Here is a 21,080-nt window from a genome sequence, read left to right as displayed (position 1 = left end):
TGATTGTGATTCAGAGTGGCGGTCGACTCCGGTCCCAGCTCCGCGTATCTGCTTTACCGGCTGCGTGCGCGTATTATATATATATATATACTTATATGTATATACATTTGTTCTCTTGCTTTTCACCTTTTTTTATTTTTGTTATTATCCTTTAAACAAAAATTTGAATCTTCGTCTTCGCAAAAGAAATCAACGATCGGAATAAAACAAATTAATTTTTTTTTTAAAAGGAAGAAATAAAACATAATCGAAGTTTTGTTAGAACAAAAGTCGTTAATAGGAAGAAAAAATTAATTAAAAAAGAAAGAATACAAATAGATGGTTAAAGGTGTAAGAAAAAAAAACAAAAATTGTTAGTTTGATAAAGTGACAACCTAAATTCGTGACAAATAACAATTGTTTTCTTTCTTTCTAAATAAATATACATCAAATAATCAAAATCAGTTATCAAGTTGAAGAAGAATAAGAAGAAGAAGAAGAACCAACTATAAAAAGGGATAAAAAAAAAAAACAGAAAAAATTAGGTGAATAAGATTGAACAGATCGAATTAATTGAAACAAATCTAAAAACTAAAGTTGAAAAAATTTTCTAAATTGTTAAATCATATCCTTCATTATTTATATTCTCCCTTGAATAAAAAGGAAAAGACCAAATCATAAATTTATTATTATTATTATTATTATCATTAAAAAGAAATAAAGAAAGAAAAGAGAGTTAAAAAAAAAAAAAAAAATAGAAATTAGAAGTGGTGTCCTGCAAGATTCAGGAAGACCTTCGAACTAACTCTGTGTGTGTCACATTACTCGACGCAATCCGGTGTTCGCATTTGAGGGACTGGTATTATTGATTGACCTCGTAGGCCCAAGAGAAGGGTAGTTCCAAAGTGAGGAGGAGAAGGAAGAAGAAAGGGGTGGAAGGAAAGAAAAGGATCAGATAAATATACAAAAAAAAAAAACAAATTAAACTAAACTAAACAAAAGTACGGAATATTCTTGATTAGTTTATAAATTTACATCAACTTGAAAAAAAGCCCCTTTTTGTTTCAAGTGACTCATCGAAGAATCTTATTCATTTAAATAATAATAATAATAATTATTATTATTATTATTATTATCGTTTGACGTATTATTTTTACTGTTGACAATTGATTTTTGACTGGATTTTCTTCTTTAAAAATGGCGTATCATAATTGTGAAAAAGAAAGAGGAAAAAGTAGAAAAATCATGGCGGGAAAAATAATTAGTATAAAAAGTTTAATAATACTAATAGCTGTTATTGCTATGTTGATGGTGTACGAGAAAACTGATGCAGCACCAACCGCCAATATTTCGGATCTTTCTGCTATGGTGAGTTGAAATTTATTTTTCTTTTTTAATCATATTTATTATTAAATATACGAACATGAAAAATAATAGTAGAGATGATATTGTTTTGTTTAAAAATTTTAATTAATTGTTTATTATAATATATAGTGAATAATAAAGAGAATAATTGATATTTGTTGTATAACACAATGAAAAATCGTTAAAGAATGACACCCTTAAAGTAAAGGTCTTTACTGGGTTTTAGTATTGAAGCCTGCAACGTAGTCGATAAAGCTTTAGAGAAACCTAGACCCGCTTTAAACTCGACCTAGAACATCTCAAAGTGTTCTATTACTTTTTTTTTACTTTTTTTATTTTATTTATTATATAAATTTTACATATAACATTCGAATTTTGTGATATATATTTAATTTATAGTTTTATTTTTATTTCATTTTATTTATTTTTATATATTATATTGTATAAATATTATATTATATTATGTTTATATTATTAATATATAAATATTATATTATGCTATATCTGTATTTATTTATATAAATATATTATACTATATAAATATTTATATATTCTTATAATATATTAATATATTACTATATATTTATATATTATAATATATTAATATACTAATATATTATTAATATTATTAATATATTGATATATATATTTAAATATTATATTATGCTATATCTATATTTATTTATATAAATATATTATAAACTATATAAATATTTATATATTATTATAATATATTAAAATATTAGTATATATTAAATATATATAGTATATATTTATATATTAATATAATATATAATACAATATATGATATAGTAAATATACTATTATAATAGTATTACTATTACCATATATATAACTATTAACTAGTAACTAATTACTATTATATATATAGTAAATATAATAGTATATATAATAAATGTATATAGTATATATAGTATAATATAATATATATTTATATTATATTTATTTATACTTATATATAGTATATTATATAAATATTATATTCTATACTATATTTATATTTATTAATATTTATATATTATATATTATATAAACATTTATATTATTATTATTATATTTATATTTATATTATTATATAAATATTAAATTATATTTATTTGGTTTTTTTTTTTAATTATCTGAATAAGAGTATTGCACAATTTTGATTCAAAGATTTAAAAATTTATACAAAATATTAAATATTTAATTTTTGATTATTTTATTACATTGATATAAAATGAATATATTTTTTTTTCTAAATACTGTTGAATTAGTATTAATTTCGTAATATTTCATTATTATTTTTAATGTAATTCATGAGAGAATAATAAAATATATATTTTAAGTATACCTAAATAAATTAGCATTCATTTACGTCACAGTTCTAGGAAATTTATCGATTCAAGTATAATACCCTTCGATTAACAACCACTATATACATATATATATATATAATTTTATTCATTTCCGTGTAGGAAAATACGTCATAGAAAATAATGTTTGTTATATCTATCGAATTTTATAATGTTGTATTTTTGTTACATTATGTTACATATTGCTTTTGTATTTATTTTCAATATTTGCAATTATAAAAAATTAATGAAGTGTTTCATATAATTGGATTTTTTAGCCTTGAATTATAAAATCAAAAAAAAAAAAAAAAGAACAGCAATCCTGAATAAATAAAAATCAACTGGTTCTTTATTATTTATCTATCCATTTTTTTGTTAGTCTATATATATATATATATATATATATATATATATATGTATTACATTATTTTAATATTTCTTATCCAATTAGTTTTTGCAAATAGAAAAGGAAGAACGATGTTCTTCTTTATTTGACTCACGGGACGATTAAAACGTGCCAATTATCCATGACACGATGTTCTCGAACATGAAAAAAAAAAAGAAGAATAGTTAGATATTACAAAACGTGTGTTACTATTCTTTTTACAGTTGTAATCGCACGAACAGATTAGAAAAAAAAATCTATCTCTGATGTAAAAAGTAATTTGTTCATTTTTATCGAGTCGTGGTTTTATTTTATTTTTGTTTTATTTTTTTTTTTATAAAAGTCAGATTGAAATATAAAATAAATTATTGTGTTATAGAAATTTTTAATTTATATATATATATTTAAAATATATAAATATAATATATTCAAATAAATTTATATAATAATTAAATTATTATATTATTATATTATTATTAAAATATTTATTATATTATAAATATTATTATATTTATATAATAATCAAATTATTAATTTTATTATATTATTATTAAAATATATTAAATTTATATATTATATTATATAATATATAATTATTATGTTATATAAATAAAATATACCTATGATATTGATATTGATACCTATATATATATTAACACACACACAATATTATTATAATTAATTAATATATATATATTAATTTAATTTTTTAATAATTAAATATTAATTATATTTATTATTTTTTATTAATCAAAAATTATCAATATATAATAGTTCCATAATATTTCAATTAGGTATTCATTAGTTTTTTTGTTTCTATTTAGTCGAATAGAAGAAGAGATTGAAAAAAAGGGATAAAAAATTAAGTAAACAAAAAAGAAAAATGCATATAACGTATAAACATGACTTGTACGTGCAGTAGTTGCACGTGCTGCAAGACACAACACGTGTGTGACTACTGTAAAAAGCATAAAACTCACTCAGCACGTCAGAGTTGCATTAATTACTTTGCCGTATTGAATGTAAAAAAGGAACCACGAAGGAAAGAAGACGAGAGTGAATGTTTATAATATAAATATACTTATAATGTTATGTGAGATAAAAAAAGAACACACACACATATACACACAAAAGAAAAAGAAATACTTATTATCCATATAAATGTTCATAATTTCAATTGAAATTTGTTTAAATGTTTTTTTTTCATTTTTTTTTTTTTTTGCTTTAATTAAAATGATACGAATAATTTTTATTAAATTAAAAAAATGAAAAATGATTTTTTATGTCAGTTTATAATAATTGAATATAACTAGCGCGTGTTAGGAAGTAGTAGATAAATTAGGGTAATTGTAAGTCTGTCTTTAATGATACTTTCAAACGGTACTTACTACTACGCACGTAAGTAGTAAGTACCTGTTAGAACGTAGGCAGTAGTAAGTAGTAAAAACGTTGTTATATACTTCAATCAGACAGTAACAGACATTACAATACGAGATCATTCTTCTCACGCAAAAGATAACCTAAGCTATAAGTTATTATCATTTATAACATTATCATATTTAACATAATATTATATTTATTTATAATATATATAATATATATTTATTTATAATATATATTATTATACTATATATACATAATATAATATATATAAATATTATATTATTTATTATATAATATATAATATATATTTATTTGATATATACTCTTATATACAAATTATTGCCAAATTATATACCAATAATTAAAATTATTAAATAAATAGTTTAATAAAAAAATAAACAATTTATTATATTTTAATATAATATTATTTTTATATACAAAATATTGACCAATAATTTAATTATTAAATAAATATTTAAATATATATATATACAAATTAACAATTTATTCTTTCAATTCTATTCTTCATTTTCTATTATTCATTTTCATTAGAAAAACAAATGATATAAGTCATTTGATTTTTTTTTTATCTTCTTTTAAACGAATGATTTTTTCTTTTCAATAAATATTCTGATTAACATTATAATTCTATAAAATAGAAGAAATTCTTGAAGTAACCATAAGTAACAAATCGGTTATATCTTCTTTTACTGTTTCTTATACGTCAGTCAGAGTACAGGAAATACGTCGTTTAACTTTATTTCACGATTCTCCTCGTAATTGACACAGATTTATGTCCAAGTGGCAACGGGCCAACTCGTGGATGGATTCAAGTTTTGCTAAATATGCATATGTGCAAGTATCAAAAGTTTGACAAGAGTCTTATTCTTCTTCTCTGTGTATGTGTCATCAAATTTCAAAGCTTTGCGATATTAGGGTTAAAGTTTAATAACGAATAGTCATTGGTAATAGTATTATTGTATTTTAAAAAGAAATAAGAAAAAAAAGAAGAAATGAATTATCAAGTAAAATAAATGAATTTTTTATTCAATGTGAATTAACATTATTCTTTTCAATTCAATCGACATTGGACAAATGACAGATGTTATTTCAAATATTCAATCCAAATGATAAATATATATTTTATTTATCGATTAATTACCAAGTTACCCGTTGTTAATAATAATTATTATAATATATTATATATTTTTTTATATTATTACAAAATGTGTGTATATGTGTAACTAATATATTTGATATATTTATATGCGTAATTATAATTTTGATATAATTTATAATTATAAATTTATAATTTATTAAAATTATAATGTTTAAATTTATAATTTATAAATTTATATTTATATTTTTAATCATTATATATATATAAATACTAGAATACATTGATGCTGTGGTTTTATTATAAAATGTTAATTTAATAATATAAACTATTTAATAAATCATAACAACATGCAAAATAATATACCACAATTAAAATAAAATACATAAAATAATAATACATGAGAAATTGAAATAATTGAAATGAGACACAACGCCATTTATTGAATACTTAAATAACCTAGAGACCTAAAAATAATCTCTAAATTATAAATTTTTAAATTAACAGATAAAAAATACAAAATAATTGCGATAAAAACTATCCTATGTCCTAAGTTGAAAAAACATGAAATAAAAAAGAAATTTCATTAAAATAAGTTAAGTAATTTCGAAGTTCATTGAAAACCAACAAAATATGACACTGAATTTTTATATATAGTATATATAATATAATACGAGAATATAATATAATATACTAAAAATAAAAATTATACATATAATAATAAATATATAAAAATATATTAAATATTATAATATATAATAAAAATAAAAATAAAAATAGAAATAATAAATATAATAATAAATATATTTAATATATAAAATATATAAAAATAATAAGTTCGCATGGCTCAGTGAGGCAAATCACCATCCAGTAATGTTGTGTACGTCCCAGTAATCGTATGTTCCCGAGTTCAAATCCCGGGGGAAAAAAAAATTATACGTTATATAACTAGTAAGAAATTCGGCAACAACAAGAGACATTTTTTATGTATAAAAATAATAAATATAATAATAATAATATATATATATATAGTTAATAATATAGTAACATATAATATTAATAATAAAAAATAAATAATATAATAAAGTATATTATAAATAATATATACATATATATATAGTAATTAAAATATTAGTTAAAATTAGTATTATAAAATATTATTACTATATCTATATATATATTTATAATAATATAAATAAATATAATATAATATAATTAAAATAATATAATACAATATGTGAAAAAGAAAATAAAAATATATTATAAATAATATATTATATTATATATATATATATTATAAATAATATATTATATTATATATATATATATATTATAAATAATATATATATAGAAAAATAATCCATATTATATTATATTTTTTCTTTTTGATAATACTCTTTTTCTTCTCGTCTCAATCACGCAGATCGTACTAGGAAATTGTAAATAATGTATGTGCCTCGACACGGAAATACACCGTGTTAAGAGCTCGAATGTTGGCCTTCGTGGTTGCGTTATCCACAGTCAGAACACGAATTAATCGTCATCGGAATATTAAACGTTTTAACAAATAGGATATTCTCTGATCGTCGGCTTCGATCCGGCTCGATCGGGACCGTTTGGCATTCTTCTCCTCTTTCTCTGTCATCATAAAAGGCCTCTATAAAAGTCGTCTCTCTTGACAACAGAATTTAATAAAATCATCTTGAAAAAAAAAACGTTTCAATTTTTTACATTAAACATCTTCTCATATACTGTCAATTTTTGTTTTGTTTTCATTTACTCGACAACAGAATTAATTTTTTAATTAATATTTTTTTTTAAATACATTCTCCTTTTCTTGCATGATCATATAAATGGGGGTAGGGGGGAGAGAGAAGGGTTAATATATTCATCATAAATTAACGGTACTATAAATATTCTTTCTCATTTCTATCCTTCGTGTTTCTCACAAATCAATTAATCAGAGCTTTATCTATTTTGATATTAATTGAAATTTGAACTTGTTTTATTTTACAGTAATGAAATAATTCAATCAAAACAATAATTTTATACGAATATTTATTAATCGTATTTGTTTGCAATTTCGATAGTAAACACGTTACTTTAATCAATTTAAAATATTGTTTATGTGTATTTGAAATATATCGGTAAGATTCTAACGAAAACTTTAGTTGAAATAATAAGATGCATGCAGTGATCGTTAAAAAAATAGTATTATTATAAGAATCACGTGTTCAAATGACAATCCATTTTTCTGTTTCTTTTTTTCTTTTTTGCTTTTCCACCTTTATTCGAATTTCCGGAAGAATGAGTTCGACATTACGCAATTAAACAACGTTCATATTTAATGTACAACAAGCAAACAGTGATCATTATGCAAGTGTGTTTCATAAAATCTATGACAAAAAAAAAAGAACAAAAAAAAGAAAACACGTTTAAAGAAAGAAAGAAGAATTTAATTATTATAAAGAAGCAAACTTGTAATAAATTTTAATACCATCAATAAAACTTCATATTAAGATGAAATTTTAAATATAATATTATTTAAAATTCTATAAAATAATCTAATATAATAATAACGTAATAATATAAATAATATAAATCGTAATAATATAAACAATAAACGTAATATTATATTATAATAAAATAGAAATATATTTTTAAATAAAAAATAATATAAAAAATATTTTATATATAATATATGTCAGAGACAAAAATCAGTACACATGAAAGTTTGATGATGAATATCTTTTGAACGCTTAATTTAATCGCCAAAACATAAGACACCATTTTTATAGAACAGTTAATTTTCTACAAAAATTTGTATTGTGCATCTCATAATAGTCATTTATTGTCGAGTTATAAAATTCATAAACAAAAATGAAATTTGTCTAAAAATCATCACATTTAAATCTTCAATATCATTCCAATGGTGAGGTTTACGGAAAAAATATAAGAAACCTTTTTTGTAGAGCATTAAATTTCCTACAAAATTTGTCTAGAACATTTTTCTGTACAATCAATAAATAATGAGGTATGAATTTTAATCTATTAGACTGAAAAAAAAAATTAAAAAACTGCGATGCGGAGGATCTTCCTATTAAAATTAAGAGCTCATATTTAGTGAGAATTGTTTTAAGGTGTCTAGGAACCCATTTTTCCGTGGCACTTGAAAAAGAAAATAATTGATTTTTTTGATCCACCCTAATATATATATATATATGTATGTATAATATATAATTATTAATAATATAAATATAATATTAATAACACATAAAATAATATAATATTAATAATAAAATAATACAAATAATATTAAATAATATAATATAATATAATAATGACGTAATAATATAAATAATATATATGTAATATAAAAAATATAAATATATTAAAATTAATAAAAATGTAATATTAATAATAAAATAATACGAATAATATTAAATAATATAATATAATAATGACGTAATAATATAAATAATATATATATGTAAAATAAAAAATATAAATATAATATTAATAATATAATATTATAAAGAGAATATAAAATAATATAAATAATAAACGTAATATTATATTATAATAAAATAGAAATATATTTTAACACTTGATATACAAGATCAGTTATTTTGACTGGTTGGGCCATTTTAATTCAAAATTTCTACTTCATGTAACATTTGAGTTCTGTAAATAATTAAGCGTTTTGTTATTGAAAAATATCTATAAATCCATTTAACTATTAAAATTATTATTGTTAAACATTTTTTGTTATTTTTTAAGAATAAATAAAGACTGGAAGCCTCAAAAAGCATTTTTTTCATAGACCAGTCATTTTGACTAGTGTGGTAGAAAATGGTGGTATATCTAGTGTTAAAATAAAAAATAAAATAAAAAATCTAATAAAATATAATATAATATATAAAATTTTTTTTTTTTTTTAATGTAATATTTCATATTAAAATTACTATAGCAAAAAGAAAAAAAAGAAAATAAAAGTACATTCGAAGATAAAAATAAAATTGTATAAAATATAATATACCAAAAGATAAAATATTTTTCAATAGGACAAAGTGCACATTTAAACGATGATTTACATTGATCGTCATTGACAGAAATCGAGTTAAATACGTTATCGTAAAAAAAAGAAGAAAAAATAAAAAGAAAAGAAATAAAAAGAAGGTTAACTTGCATCTATATCGTTCATTTGAACGATGAATCATGTTAGTTCGTTCGTTCGGTTCGCTTTGTATGGAAGACAACCATACTACTATATACATTGCAATACGCTACTTCCGGAGTCGTTGAATCAGCGATTTTTTACATATACACATTCTATAGTGATTCACTTCGGTTTATCACCTTTCTCGGTTTACTATAACATCGAAGATAGGAACTGCATTTTATTGTAAAACACATTTATATCATAGGTCAGCACCCTTTCTTCTTCACTTCCATCCGTTTTAATAAGAAAGAAGAAAAGATAAAATGAAATAAAAAAAAAAAAGAATTAAAACAAATAAACTTCCTCGACTGACTAACACCAATTACAATTATCATATATATATAATATACTCGGTGACCAATAAGTAATGTTAACGTTTTCTTTTTTTCTAAATTATTTAATATATTAAGAAGAAAATTAAATATATATATATATTTTATATTTTATAATAAATATATAGTATATTTTATTTTAAATAATAATTAAAATAAATATAGTATATTATACAAATTAATTAATAATTAAATAACATAGTATGTATAGTATATTTTATTTTAAATAATAATTAATAATTTGAATCATATTTTAAATAATAAAAAATAAAAAATACACTATATTTATTTTAATTAAATATAGTATAATTTATTATTATAGTATATATTAATTAAATTTAGTAATTATTTAATGTATAAATTTAGTATATATTTATAATCAAATTTATTAATTATTATTATAGTATATATAGTATATATATATATATATATATATATATATATATATATATATATATATATATATATACTATATATTTATTTTAACTAAATTAAAATTTATTTAATTAATAGTCTTCTAATTAAATTATTAAGTAAATTATTTTTAATAATTATATTTTAATTGAATCAAAAAGTTATACGTTAATAATTAACTAATCAAAATTTTTTTGAAATAATTATATAAAAAATTGTTCTGGTATGATACATTATTTTAAAGTATTATATATATAAAGATATATCGATACTTAAATAAATACTCGATGAAAGATTAGAAATCTCATACGACTACCAACTCCGCTATGTCGAATACGTGACGATAATTCAAACAAACGATTCGTGATAAAGATCGAACGATGCATAAGATGCGTCAGAGAGAAACAACCTGGTGTCAAAGAACGATTTCTGATCATTAACAATAATAATTATCAACGAAAACGTACAATTATATTTTTTCTAGACTAATCAATTAAATTTTCAAAAAATTTCTTCCCACAAATTTTTCCAATATATCTTTATATAAATTTATAAAGAACAGTAACGTGTAGAGGTGGTGGGGGTAATGGTGGTTTTATAAATAAATAAATAGAATTTTTATAAATCATTGCTTTTGTAGAAATCAATAATCAATTACTTTGATATAATATTTAAGAATTTGATTAACCCTTTGAATGCTATGGACGCATATATGCGTTTGGTGAACATTACTAACCTTATCGTTCGAAGCATATACATGTTTGTTAATATTATTGTAAAATAATTTAATGTTTATATTAATTAATTAAATAATTTTGAGATACAAAAACTTCAATTGTTAAATATAATTTATTATTAGAATTTGATTAATAATAAACTATTTTGTTCCTAACCTAAAAAAAACATTGTAGTATTCAGCACTCAAAGGTTTAACGTTGGTACAATATAATAGTTCAATTTTCAAATTTTTTAAAGTAACGTGGTTCTGGTGGTGATGGTGATAGTAGAGTTATAAATAAATAAATAGAATTTTAAAATAAATCATTGCTTTTGTAGAAATCAATAATCAATTACTTTGACATAGTATTTACGAATTTAATTAAAATTGGATTTTATATAGGTTAGGTTCAATTTAATAGTTAAATTTTCAAATTTTCCAATGTAACATGGTACTCGTAGTGATAGTTATGGTAGAGTTATAAATAAATAAATAGAATTTTAAAATAAATCATTGCTTTTGTAGAAATCAATAATCAATTACTTTGACATAGTATTTACGAATTTAATTAAAATTGGATTTCATATAGGTTAGGTTCAATTTAAAAGTTAAATTTTCAAATTTTCCAAAGTAACATGGTTCTGGTGATGATAGTAATGGTAGTGTTATAAATATATAAATACAATTTATATAAATCATTGCTTTTGTAGAAATCAATAATCAATTACTTTGATATAATATTTACGAATTTGTTTAAAATTGGATTTCATATAGGTTAGGTTCAATTTAATAGTTAAATTTTCAAATTTTTCCAAAGTAACTATTAAATTTATAAACTTTGTTAACAGTAAAATTAATGTGTCATGGTCGTACGTTTAAATTAATTGCAATTGACTTTATTATAAAATAACGACACATTTGTCATTACAAAGATGACAGATAGTAACACGTAAATGTAAAGAACAAAAAAAAAATCGACCGTAGTTTTATTATTACAACTCTACGTGAAATTGCAATTGAGTGGTTATATTCTTCGATAAAAATTGAACAAAAGTATACACACACAAAATCCTATACACGGTGACGACGAAATAACGTATCGAAGTACGATACGATTAGGATAATTTAATGAATCGATTTTTAAAAAAAGATGAAATAAGAAGAAAGAAAATAAAAATGAGATAGAAATAAAAAAAAAAAAACGAAGAAAGATATTAAGCAAAACGTGAAAATATATTGTTAGAGGAGGTCGTACAAAGCGTCGCAAAGAGTTGACTTAGGGGGATACTCGTTGTGGTAAATTTTGATATTCAACAAACGTCTGGCAGAAGATGCGAGGGCGTGGAATACTGATTGGATCTTCTTCGAGTCGACAAAGACCTCTTCAAGGTCGGGGTCGCTACACGATGATACTCGTGCGTCTCTTCACCACCTTTTATTTATTATTTTTTTTTTAACTTATTCTCATTCTTATTTATTTATCCTTTTGTTTATACAATTTTTCTGCTCCGTTTTAGATGGTCAATCGTAAAGAAAAAAAGAACAACGAAAGATTTGAAATTGTTTTGGATATTTAAAAGAAATTTATTTTTGTTTAAATTTTATATCAAGTTTTTCATCTTTTTTTTTTCTTTTTACTCAACATCTATCCCCTCACCTTCTTCTTTTTCAAAGAAAAACATGACTCATATTTTCAATTTTCAACACGATATTCATTTATAAGATACAATGAGCAATGAGTTCTTCTTCTTTCTAGTAACTTAAAAAAAGAAAAAAGGTAAAAAGAGAAGACACATACGACGCCTACGCGTCGTTTAAATTCACATAATCGTTTATTATATTCGCGGTGAAATTCGTTTCGCGTTGTCTTGAAAGCAGCAAATCCAACTTCATTCCAACGTTATCATCTCAACGATAACACTTAAAGATAACGTTATATAGATATAGATATAGATACAGAAACGTAAAGATTGAAAAAACATATAATATATATCTGTATATGTATGTGTTATATGTCTAGTAATAAAGATAATAAAATGAAATCAAACAGTGTTCTTCTATTGAATTTATTAGGAAAGATTGAAAAATAAAATAACCAAATAATGGTTATCGATTACCCCCCTTTTTTTTGACAAATATTCTTTAATACTCAGATTAATAGTACACATTTATAGATAAATGTAATCATAGATTGATTTTCAATTATATTAAATTTTAAATTTACTTAAAATGGACAAACTTTTGTTTACAATTGTACAATTTATTTTCAAGTATTTAAAATTGCAAATTTATTTAAAATGAACAAACTTTTGTTTACAATTGTACAATTTATTTTCAAGTATTAAAAATTGCCAATTTACTTAAAATGGACAAACTTTTGTCTACATTTGTACAATTTATTTCAAATTTCAAATTTACTTGAAATGGACAAACTTTTGTATAAATTTGTATAATTTATTTTCAATTATTTTAATTTTTAAATTTACTTTAAATGGACAAACTTTTGTTTACACTTTTACAATTTATTTTTAAGTATTTAAAATTGCAAATTTATTTAAAATGGACAAACTTTTGTTTACAATTGTACAATTTATTTTCAAGTATTAAAAATTGCCAATTTACTTAAAATGGACAAACTTTTGTCTACATTTGTACAATTTATTTCAAATTTCAAATTTACTTGAAATGGACAAACTTTTGTATAAATTTGTACAATTTATTTTCAATTATTTCAATTTTTAAATTTACTTTAAATGGACCAACTTTTGTTTACACTTTTACAATTTATTTTTAAGTATTTAAAATTGCAAATTTATTTAAAATGGACAAACTTTTGTTTACAATTTTACAATTTAATTTCAAGTATTAAAAATTGCAAATTTACTTAAAATGGACAAACTTTTGTTTACACTTTTACAATTTATTTTTAAGTATTTAAAATTGCAAATTTATTTAAAATGGACAAACTTTTGTTTACAATTTTACAATTTATTTTCAAGTATTTAAAATTGCAAATTTACTTTAAATGTACAAACTTTTGTTTACACTTTTACAATTTAATTTCAAGTATTAAAAATTGCAAATTTACTTCAAATGTACTAACTTTTGTTTACACTTTTACAATTTATTTTTAAGTATTTAAAATTGCAAATTTATTTAAAATGGACAAACTTTTGTTTACAATTTTACAATTTATTTTCAAGTATTTAAAATTGCAAATTTATTTAAAACGGACAAACTTTTGTTTACAATTGTACAATTTATTTCAAATTTCAAATTTACTTGAAATGGACAAACTTTTGTTTACACTTATACAATTTATTTTCAATATTAAAATTTATTTTTCATAGTAAAATAAAATTTCTTTAATTCTAATAATAATAATAATAATATTAATTAAAAAGAAAATGAATAAAAAAATAAAAACTTAGAAATTAATCCTGACACACATAGAAATTGTCAAACATGTAAAAGAAACAAGGGTAGTGGGGAATTTAGTTTGGAGGGTTGTTGATCGATAAACGGACCTTTCTAAAGACTGAAGGGTAGATAAATGGAATGACCTGGTTACCTGTTTTACTTGGTACCAACATAACACCACACAGGTGATATATAACCCACCTCGAGTAATATACTTCAAACAAAATTTCAACAATGTTAAAACATCATAAGATAATACGATGATGACAAAGTTAAAAAAACCATCTAGCATATCTGATATCTGATAATATATTTTTAATCATGGAAAAATGTTCTTATTGTACGTGCATTGAAAAAAAAAAAAGTGTGTACATACATGTGTACATACATGTGTATGTGTGTGTGTGCATAACTCGTTAGATGAGATTAAATTAAATGTGTAAAATGTAAACGGAAACGAAGATTATTATTTCTACACACTAATTATAGTACGACGCATAAAGAAAGAAAATAGGTGATAGGGGGGAAGTAGGAAGAAGGGGGGGGGGGGTGAGGGTTGAGGGATTAGATAAAGGTGACAAACTACGAAATAGAAGTTTAAATAGAAGTTGACAATTGGTTACGACATAAAGTAACATTTCCGTGATATTTAAGTGAATTTCAGTATTATATTGAAATTGAATTTGGGTCATGGTAAGATAGTGTTTGTATGTGTGCGTTTAAAATCCGATAAAATCGACTGATATCTGAAAAACTTAGGCTTCCTTTCCGTAAAGATGCAATCACTATTATCTTTTAAAAATAAAGTAACTTTCCTTTTATATACGAGTGAACTATACTAAACTATAAGCTATTTTATTCCATGTGTAGACGTGTGTGTATGTGTCTTTACTCGTAGAGACACGTTTCTATTCTATTTATTTCTAGTAAATTGGAATCCAACTTGTTTTTTTTTTTACTCTTAAGAAAAGTAGGTTTTTACTTCCGAAACGTATTAAAGAAATAGAATCGTAGTAATTGCGCTATTATTGTATGAATTATTATAGTAACGTCTGTTTGAATTGTCGACGTCTGTCAAGTCCAATGCTATAAGGTTTTAACGCGTTTATATTCAGGAACGTATTATAACTTTTCAATACCCTACACACGTAATATCTTTTTTTTATTTTATTTATTTTTTATTTTAATGTTTATATATTTTATTTTATATATTATTTTATATATATATATATTAAAAATATATAATAATAATTAAAAAAATATATTATTGTTATAAAAAATTATAATAATATAATTTTTATTTTAATATTAATATATTTTATATTATATATTATTTTATGTATATATATATGTATAATTTAATTTTATATATTTTTAAAATACATAATTATAATTTAAAAAATATATAATTGTTATAAATTAATTATATAATTAATATAATAATATTATATAATAAATTATATAATTGTTATAATAATATAATTTTTATTTTATTTCTTTTTTATTGTGTAATATTAATATATTATATATTATATATATATATATATATATATTTATTTATTTATAATAATTTGGAATAAATATATAATAAAATAGAATAATAAATAAAATAAAATAAAATAATAAATAAATAAAATAATTATTTATAATGTTAATATATTAATAATAATAATTTATAATATATATATTAAATACATATAATTTTTAATAACATTAATTTAATAATTTTTAAATACATTATAGTTTTATATAAATACATATATATATAATACATATTATATTCTATATATATATAATATAACATTTTGTGTTTATTTTAATAGTTAGCTTTATAATAAAATTGAAAATAAATTCAACGTGGATTGTTTAAAAATAAATATCGATCGGTTTGATTGGATAAAAATAAAACGATTAGACAAAGATAGTAACGTTTATTAAAGAACTAAAGTGTACTGTAATATAATCTCTAATAATTTTGATTTTTCTTTTTTTTTTTAAACAATAACAACAAAGATATAAAATGTTTTTCTTTTATTCTCCTTTCGTTAACATGTTTTTCCAACTTAAATGGCTTTTATATATTTTTTCTAATGATACGAGCATTGGTTTCAATCAATGCATGATATAATTCTAAACAAAGAGTTCAAGGTTACAAAATCACGTGTAACTATCACGTTGTAATATTACATTATATCGAATAGAAGAAGATGAAGTTTAGAATATGTCAAATCTAGTTGCAATTATTCTCACAAAACAATGGATTTTGTTTTATTATTCTTTTTTTTTTTTTTTTATTACATTTTCCTTTTGTAAAAAAGAAAAAAAATAATAAAACAGTAATGTCATCTCCATACATCATTGTTAAATACGTGATTATTTTCAAATATAATAATTGTTCAGGAAATTACGTGCATACGTGACAACGAACACAATTCATTATTCACGTGCTGAGATTTTCATTATTATTATTTAATACTTAAACTAATTCATATATACATATATTTATATAGGAAACTACTATATGTACATAGAAAATATTTCGATCGAGAATTTGTAAAATGACGTAATCATGATAAGAAATCAAAACTACGTCATTAAAAGTAACTAACGTAAGATTGTCTCACGTATAAAAAACTCGTTTTAACATCTTACCTGTAACTATACACTCTCGGTAGTTTCACAATCTCTTTTTTATCCAACCAATCGAATAATATATGTTAAGAATCACAGGTATTTATAGACACTAAGCAATAATCATAAAAGAATTTTTATCGATTCGTAATATATTAACAAATATAATTATATAATAACATTCATTGAATTATTTCTAATAACACATAAGAATATATTCATTTAGAAATTATTCTCAATAATTAATTACTAATTAATAATATTAGTAACACAAATATAAATTTCTATATAATATATTAATATTTAATTAATTAGTATATAAATAATTTTAATATTTTATTATATAATACTAATTATAGTAAAATACTAATAATATATTATATTATTATATATTTATTATAATTTATTATATATTAGTATATAATAAAATATTAATAATATATTATGTAGTATATAAATAATTAATTTTGTTAATACTAATTACTAAAATACTAATAATATATAATAATATATATTAATTATTTATATACTATTTTGTATATATTAATATATTTTATATATTATTATTATATATAATTATTTATATATATTATATATATATTATTTATATATTATTATATATTTATTATAAATTATTCTATATTAGTATATAATAAAATACTAATAATATATTACATTATTATATATTAGTATATAAATAATTAATTTTATTAATACTAATTAGTAAAATACTAATAATATATAATAATATATATATAATATATAATATATAAATAGTATATAATAATATATATTAATTATTTATATACTAATTTTTTATATATTAATATATTTTATATATTATTATTATATATAATTATTTATATATATTATATATAAATTATTATATATATTTATTATAAATTATTCTATATTAGTATATAATAAAATACTATTATTATATTAATTAGTATATAAATAATTAATATAATTAAATATACTAATTAATTAAATATTAATATATTATATAGAAATTTATTATATATAGGGGTATCGAAAAGTAATCAACATTTCTTCGATAAGTTACATTTTAGTTTAATTAGACTTGATTAGATAGATTTTAATTAAATTTAGTTACATTTAGTTTGTGTTAATGAAAAATCGAAGAATTTTTCAAAAAGACAATTAAACAATTTCTTTTACGTAAAACAAAAAATATTAGAAAATGATGAACAAATTTTTTCTTGATTTCCATTTAAAACTTTCTTTAATAAACAAATATTTTTTTCACCTGCAAGGAAACATTTCCATTACTTTTTGGTCGCCCCTCATATAAAACAAAAATGAAATCGATTAATTAAATTTCTTTATACATTTTTCTCATTTATTTACTTTAAAAAAAAAAAAAAGAAGTTTCTTGAAATAAAATAATTCTTAGATAAAAATCTTCCGTTCACTTATCTTTATTATACTAATCTATTAACTTAATGGTAAGATTTAATGAAGGATTTACCATCATGAACGAGTCAGCATCGATTTCATGGAACCAATTTGAACGTCTGATTCACTCACGGTAGTAAAACTACTATTTTATTAAAACTAACCCACACACACACACACACACACACACTTACACATATGTCTAAGCGTATACTTGCACGTATAATACGTACGCATAGTAAACGCAGAGACGATCAGATGGAGGGTTTGGTAGGATGGGGTGGGGTGGGGAGGGTGAGGTCCATTCATGCGCTAAACACGCACGTGCTTACACATCAAACACACACACACACACACATACATTATCGTGGTTACCTTCATTCATAAAAATCTCGCGAGTTCTTGGAACACGAGCTGCGCAGGAGGATTACGAGACTTGTTAGTCGACAACTCGATTGAAAGGAAAAAAAATAAAGAAACAGAAATAAGTAAAAGAAGGAAATAATATTAAAATAAGGAAGAAATAATAGAGGAACGGGGGTGGTGGGGAAAAAGATAGGAAATATCAAAATTTTGGTAGACACGTGCGTCATATAGATAAACTGTTTTATGGTATTCATGGTTTTTTCCAGAATTACATTAATGTAATAAAAATATAATAAAAATATAATAAAAAATAATAATATAAAAATACAATAAAAATATAATAAAAATATAATAAAAAATAATAATATAAAAATATAATATAAAAAATATAACAAAAAATAATAATATAAAAATATAATATAAAAAATATAATAAATTTATATTTGTTTCAAAAAAGAAAACAAACTAAAAAGAAAAAATTTTTAGTTTTTAATTTTAATTTTTTTGTTTTTTTTCACTTTTTAATTTATAATTATAATAATTTATAATAATTTATATTTTTAATAAGAAATATAAAAAAAAAAATGATAGGAATATTATATACGATAAAAAGTTCATACTTAAATTAGTATTTTTAAATTAAATTAAAGGTAACTACAATTTATTATTTTCTTTTTTTTTTTACCTTTGTTCTTGGCAAATATATTATTGACACCTGTTGAGAAAAAAAACGTCAAAATAGAATGAAATAATTATCACCAATGATTTGATAAATAATAATACATTTCATGGATGACAGCATCATCATTGTCTTATTAACTTTGTGGCTTTCATTATCGTACATTTCCGTGGAATTATTTACACTTCTTATCTTCATATGTTTACGTGTGTATATGTGTACTTGTGAAATTAACAATAAATGAAATGAAACTCCACGTAAAGGTAATGTTCGTTTAGTGATTTCAAAACCATCTTGTCAATTTTGTTAGAATCGTTATCGATAATGATTAAATATGACAAAAATTCATTTTAAGAGAATTAATCGTTTAACTTTTTTGAACTTGAAGAAAATTATCTTAATTATACTTTTCATTTTCTTTTTCTTTTTCTTTTTCTTTTTTTTCTTAGCAAAGAGTTGTTATTATTAATAGTATGAATCATCGTAAAAAATTCATGCAATTAATTCGTAATTACATCTTAAATAATTTCACGGTCATCTTTGTTCATTCTAATTGTAAATTTCTTTTGAGAATCGTACATTATATTATACTTTTTATATCTGACCCAAAAAAAAAAAAAAAGAAAATCTTTTTGGAAACGGGAATTTTTTTTTCATCAGAAAGCATTTTTTACCATTCACATAATCGATAACTCAAGCGAGTTACTTTCTCAGAGCCACGTATAACTACTTGACCCAAATAAAATCGTGTTCTAAGAAGAGAATGTTCTATTGTACGAAAATAGGAAAGAAGAAAATGAAAAGAAGAAGAAAAATAGAATATTTAAAAAAGACATAAAAAAAATCCCTAAACACAAACGTAACGACGCTGGATATTTTTTGTTTTCTTTTTTTTTTTTTTTTGGAATACTTCGACATAAAAATGAACATAATCGTTTCGATCTATCGTCAGAATTCTTATAACATTTCTTTCAATCGAATTTACTGTTACATACGACTATCCTAACTAATAATACAGATAGATGAATTTAGTATCGTTCCCAGAATATTAATGAAACCCCCATAAAACTTGAGACCATAACTGTTAAATCTCACCTCATCGATTGGGTCACTAACCTTCAATCAACATCATCATCATCATCATCATCATCATCATCGTCGTCATTTATCTTTCTTTTAAAAAACTAATATTAAAAACTGTTTTTTTAATATTTATTTCAAACTTATTATTGAACAATCGTAATAATAAAAAAAATTTTGAAAAAAAATAAAAGTAAATATAAAATAAAATAATTAAT

At 20.7% G+C, this 21,080-nt stretch overlaps 1 protein-coding gene across 4 annotated transcripts in view; it reads left to right on the top strand.

Annotated features, from left to right (window-relative positions):
* LOC107065819 (Matrix metalloproteinase 1) overlaps window positions 1–21,080 on the top strand; it is a 42,403-nt gene continuing 21,323 nt past the window's right edge. For 3 of the 4 annotated variants that reach the window (XM_015319831.2, XM_015319828.2, XM_015319829.2), the window contains exon 1: window positions 1–1,347. In XM_015319831.2, coding sequence (XP_015175317.2) covers window positions 1,177–1,347 — 171 coding nt within the window. In that variant the 5' untranslated portion in view covers window positions 1–1,176. The remainder of the gene's footprint in view (window positions 1,348–21,080) is intronic. The other variant, XM_015319830.2, reaches the window with a different exon arrangement.

The sequence above is a fragment of the Polistes dominula genome, unplaced genomic scaffold, assembly GCF_049000335.1.
Source record: "Polistes dominula isolate Pdom_NZ unplaced genomic scaffold, Pdom_raw_medaka contig_19, whole genome shotgun sequence".
NCBI lineage: Eukaryota > Metazoa > Arthropoda > Insecta > Hymenoptera > Vespidae > Polistes > Polistes dominula.
The sequence above is the reverse complement of the archived record's forward strand: the minus strand, read 5'-3'. Positions and strand labels throughout refer to the sequence as shown.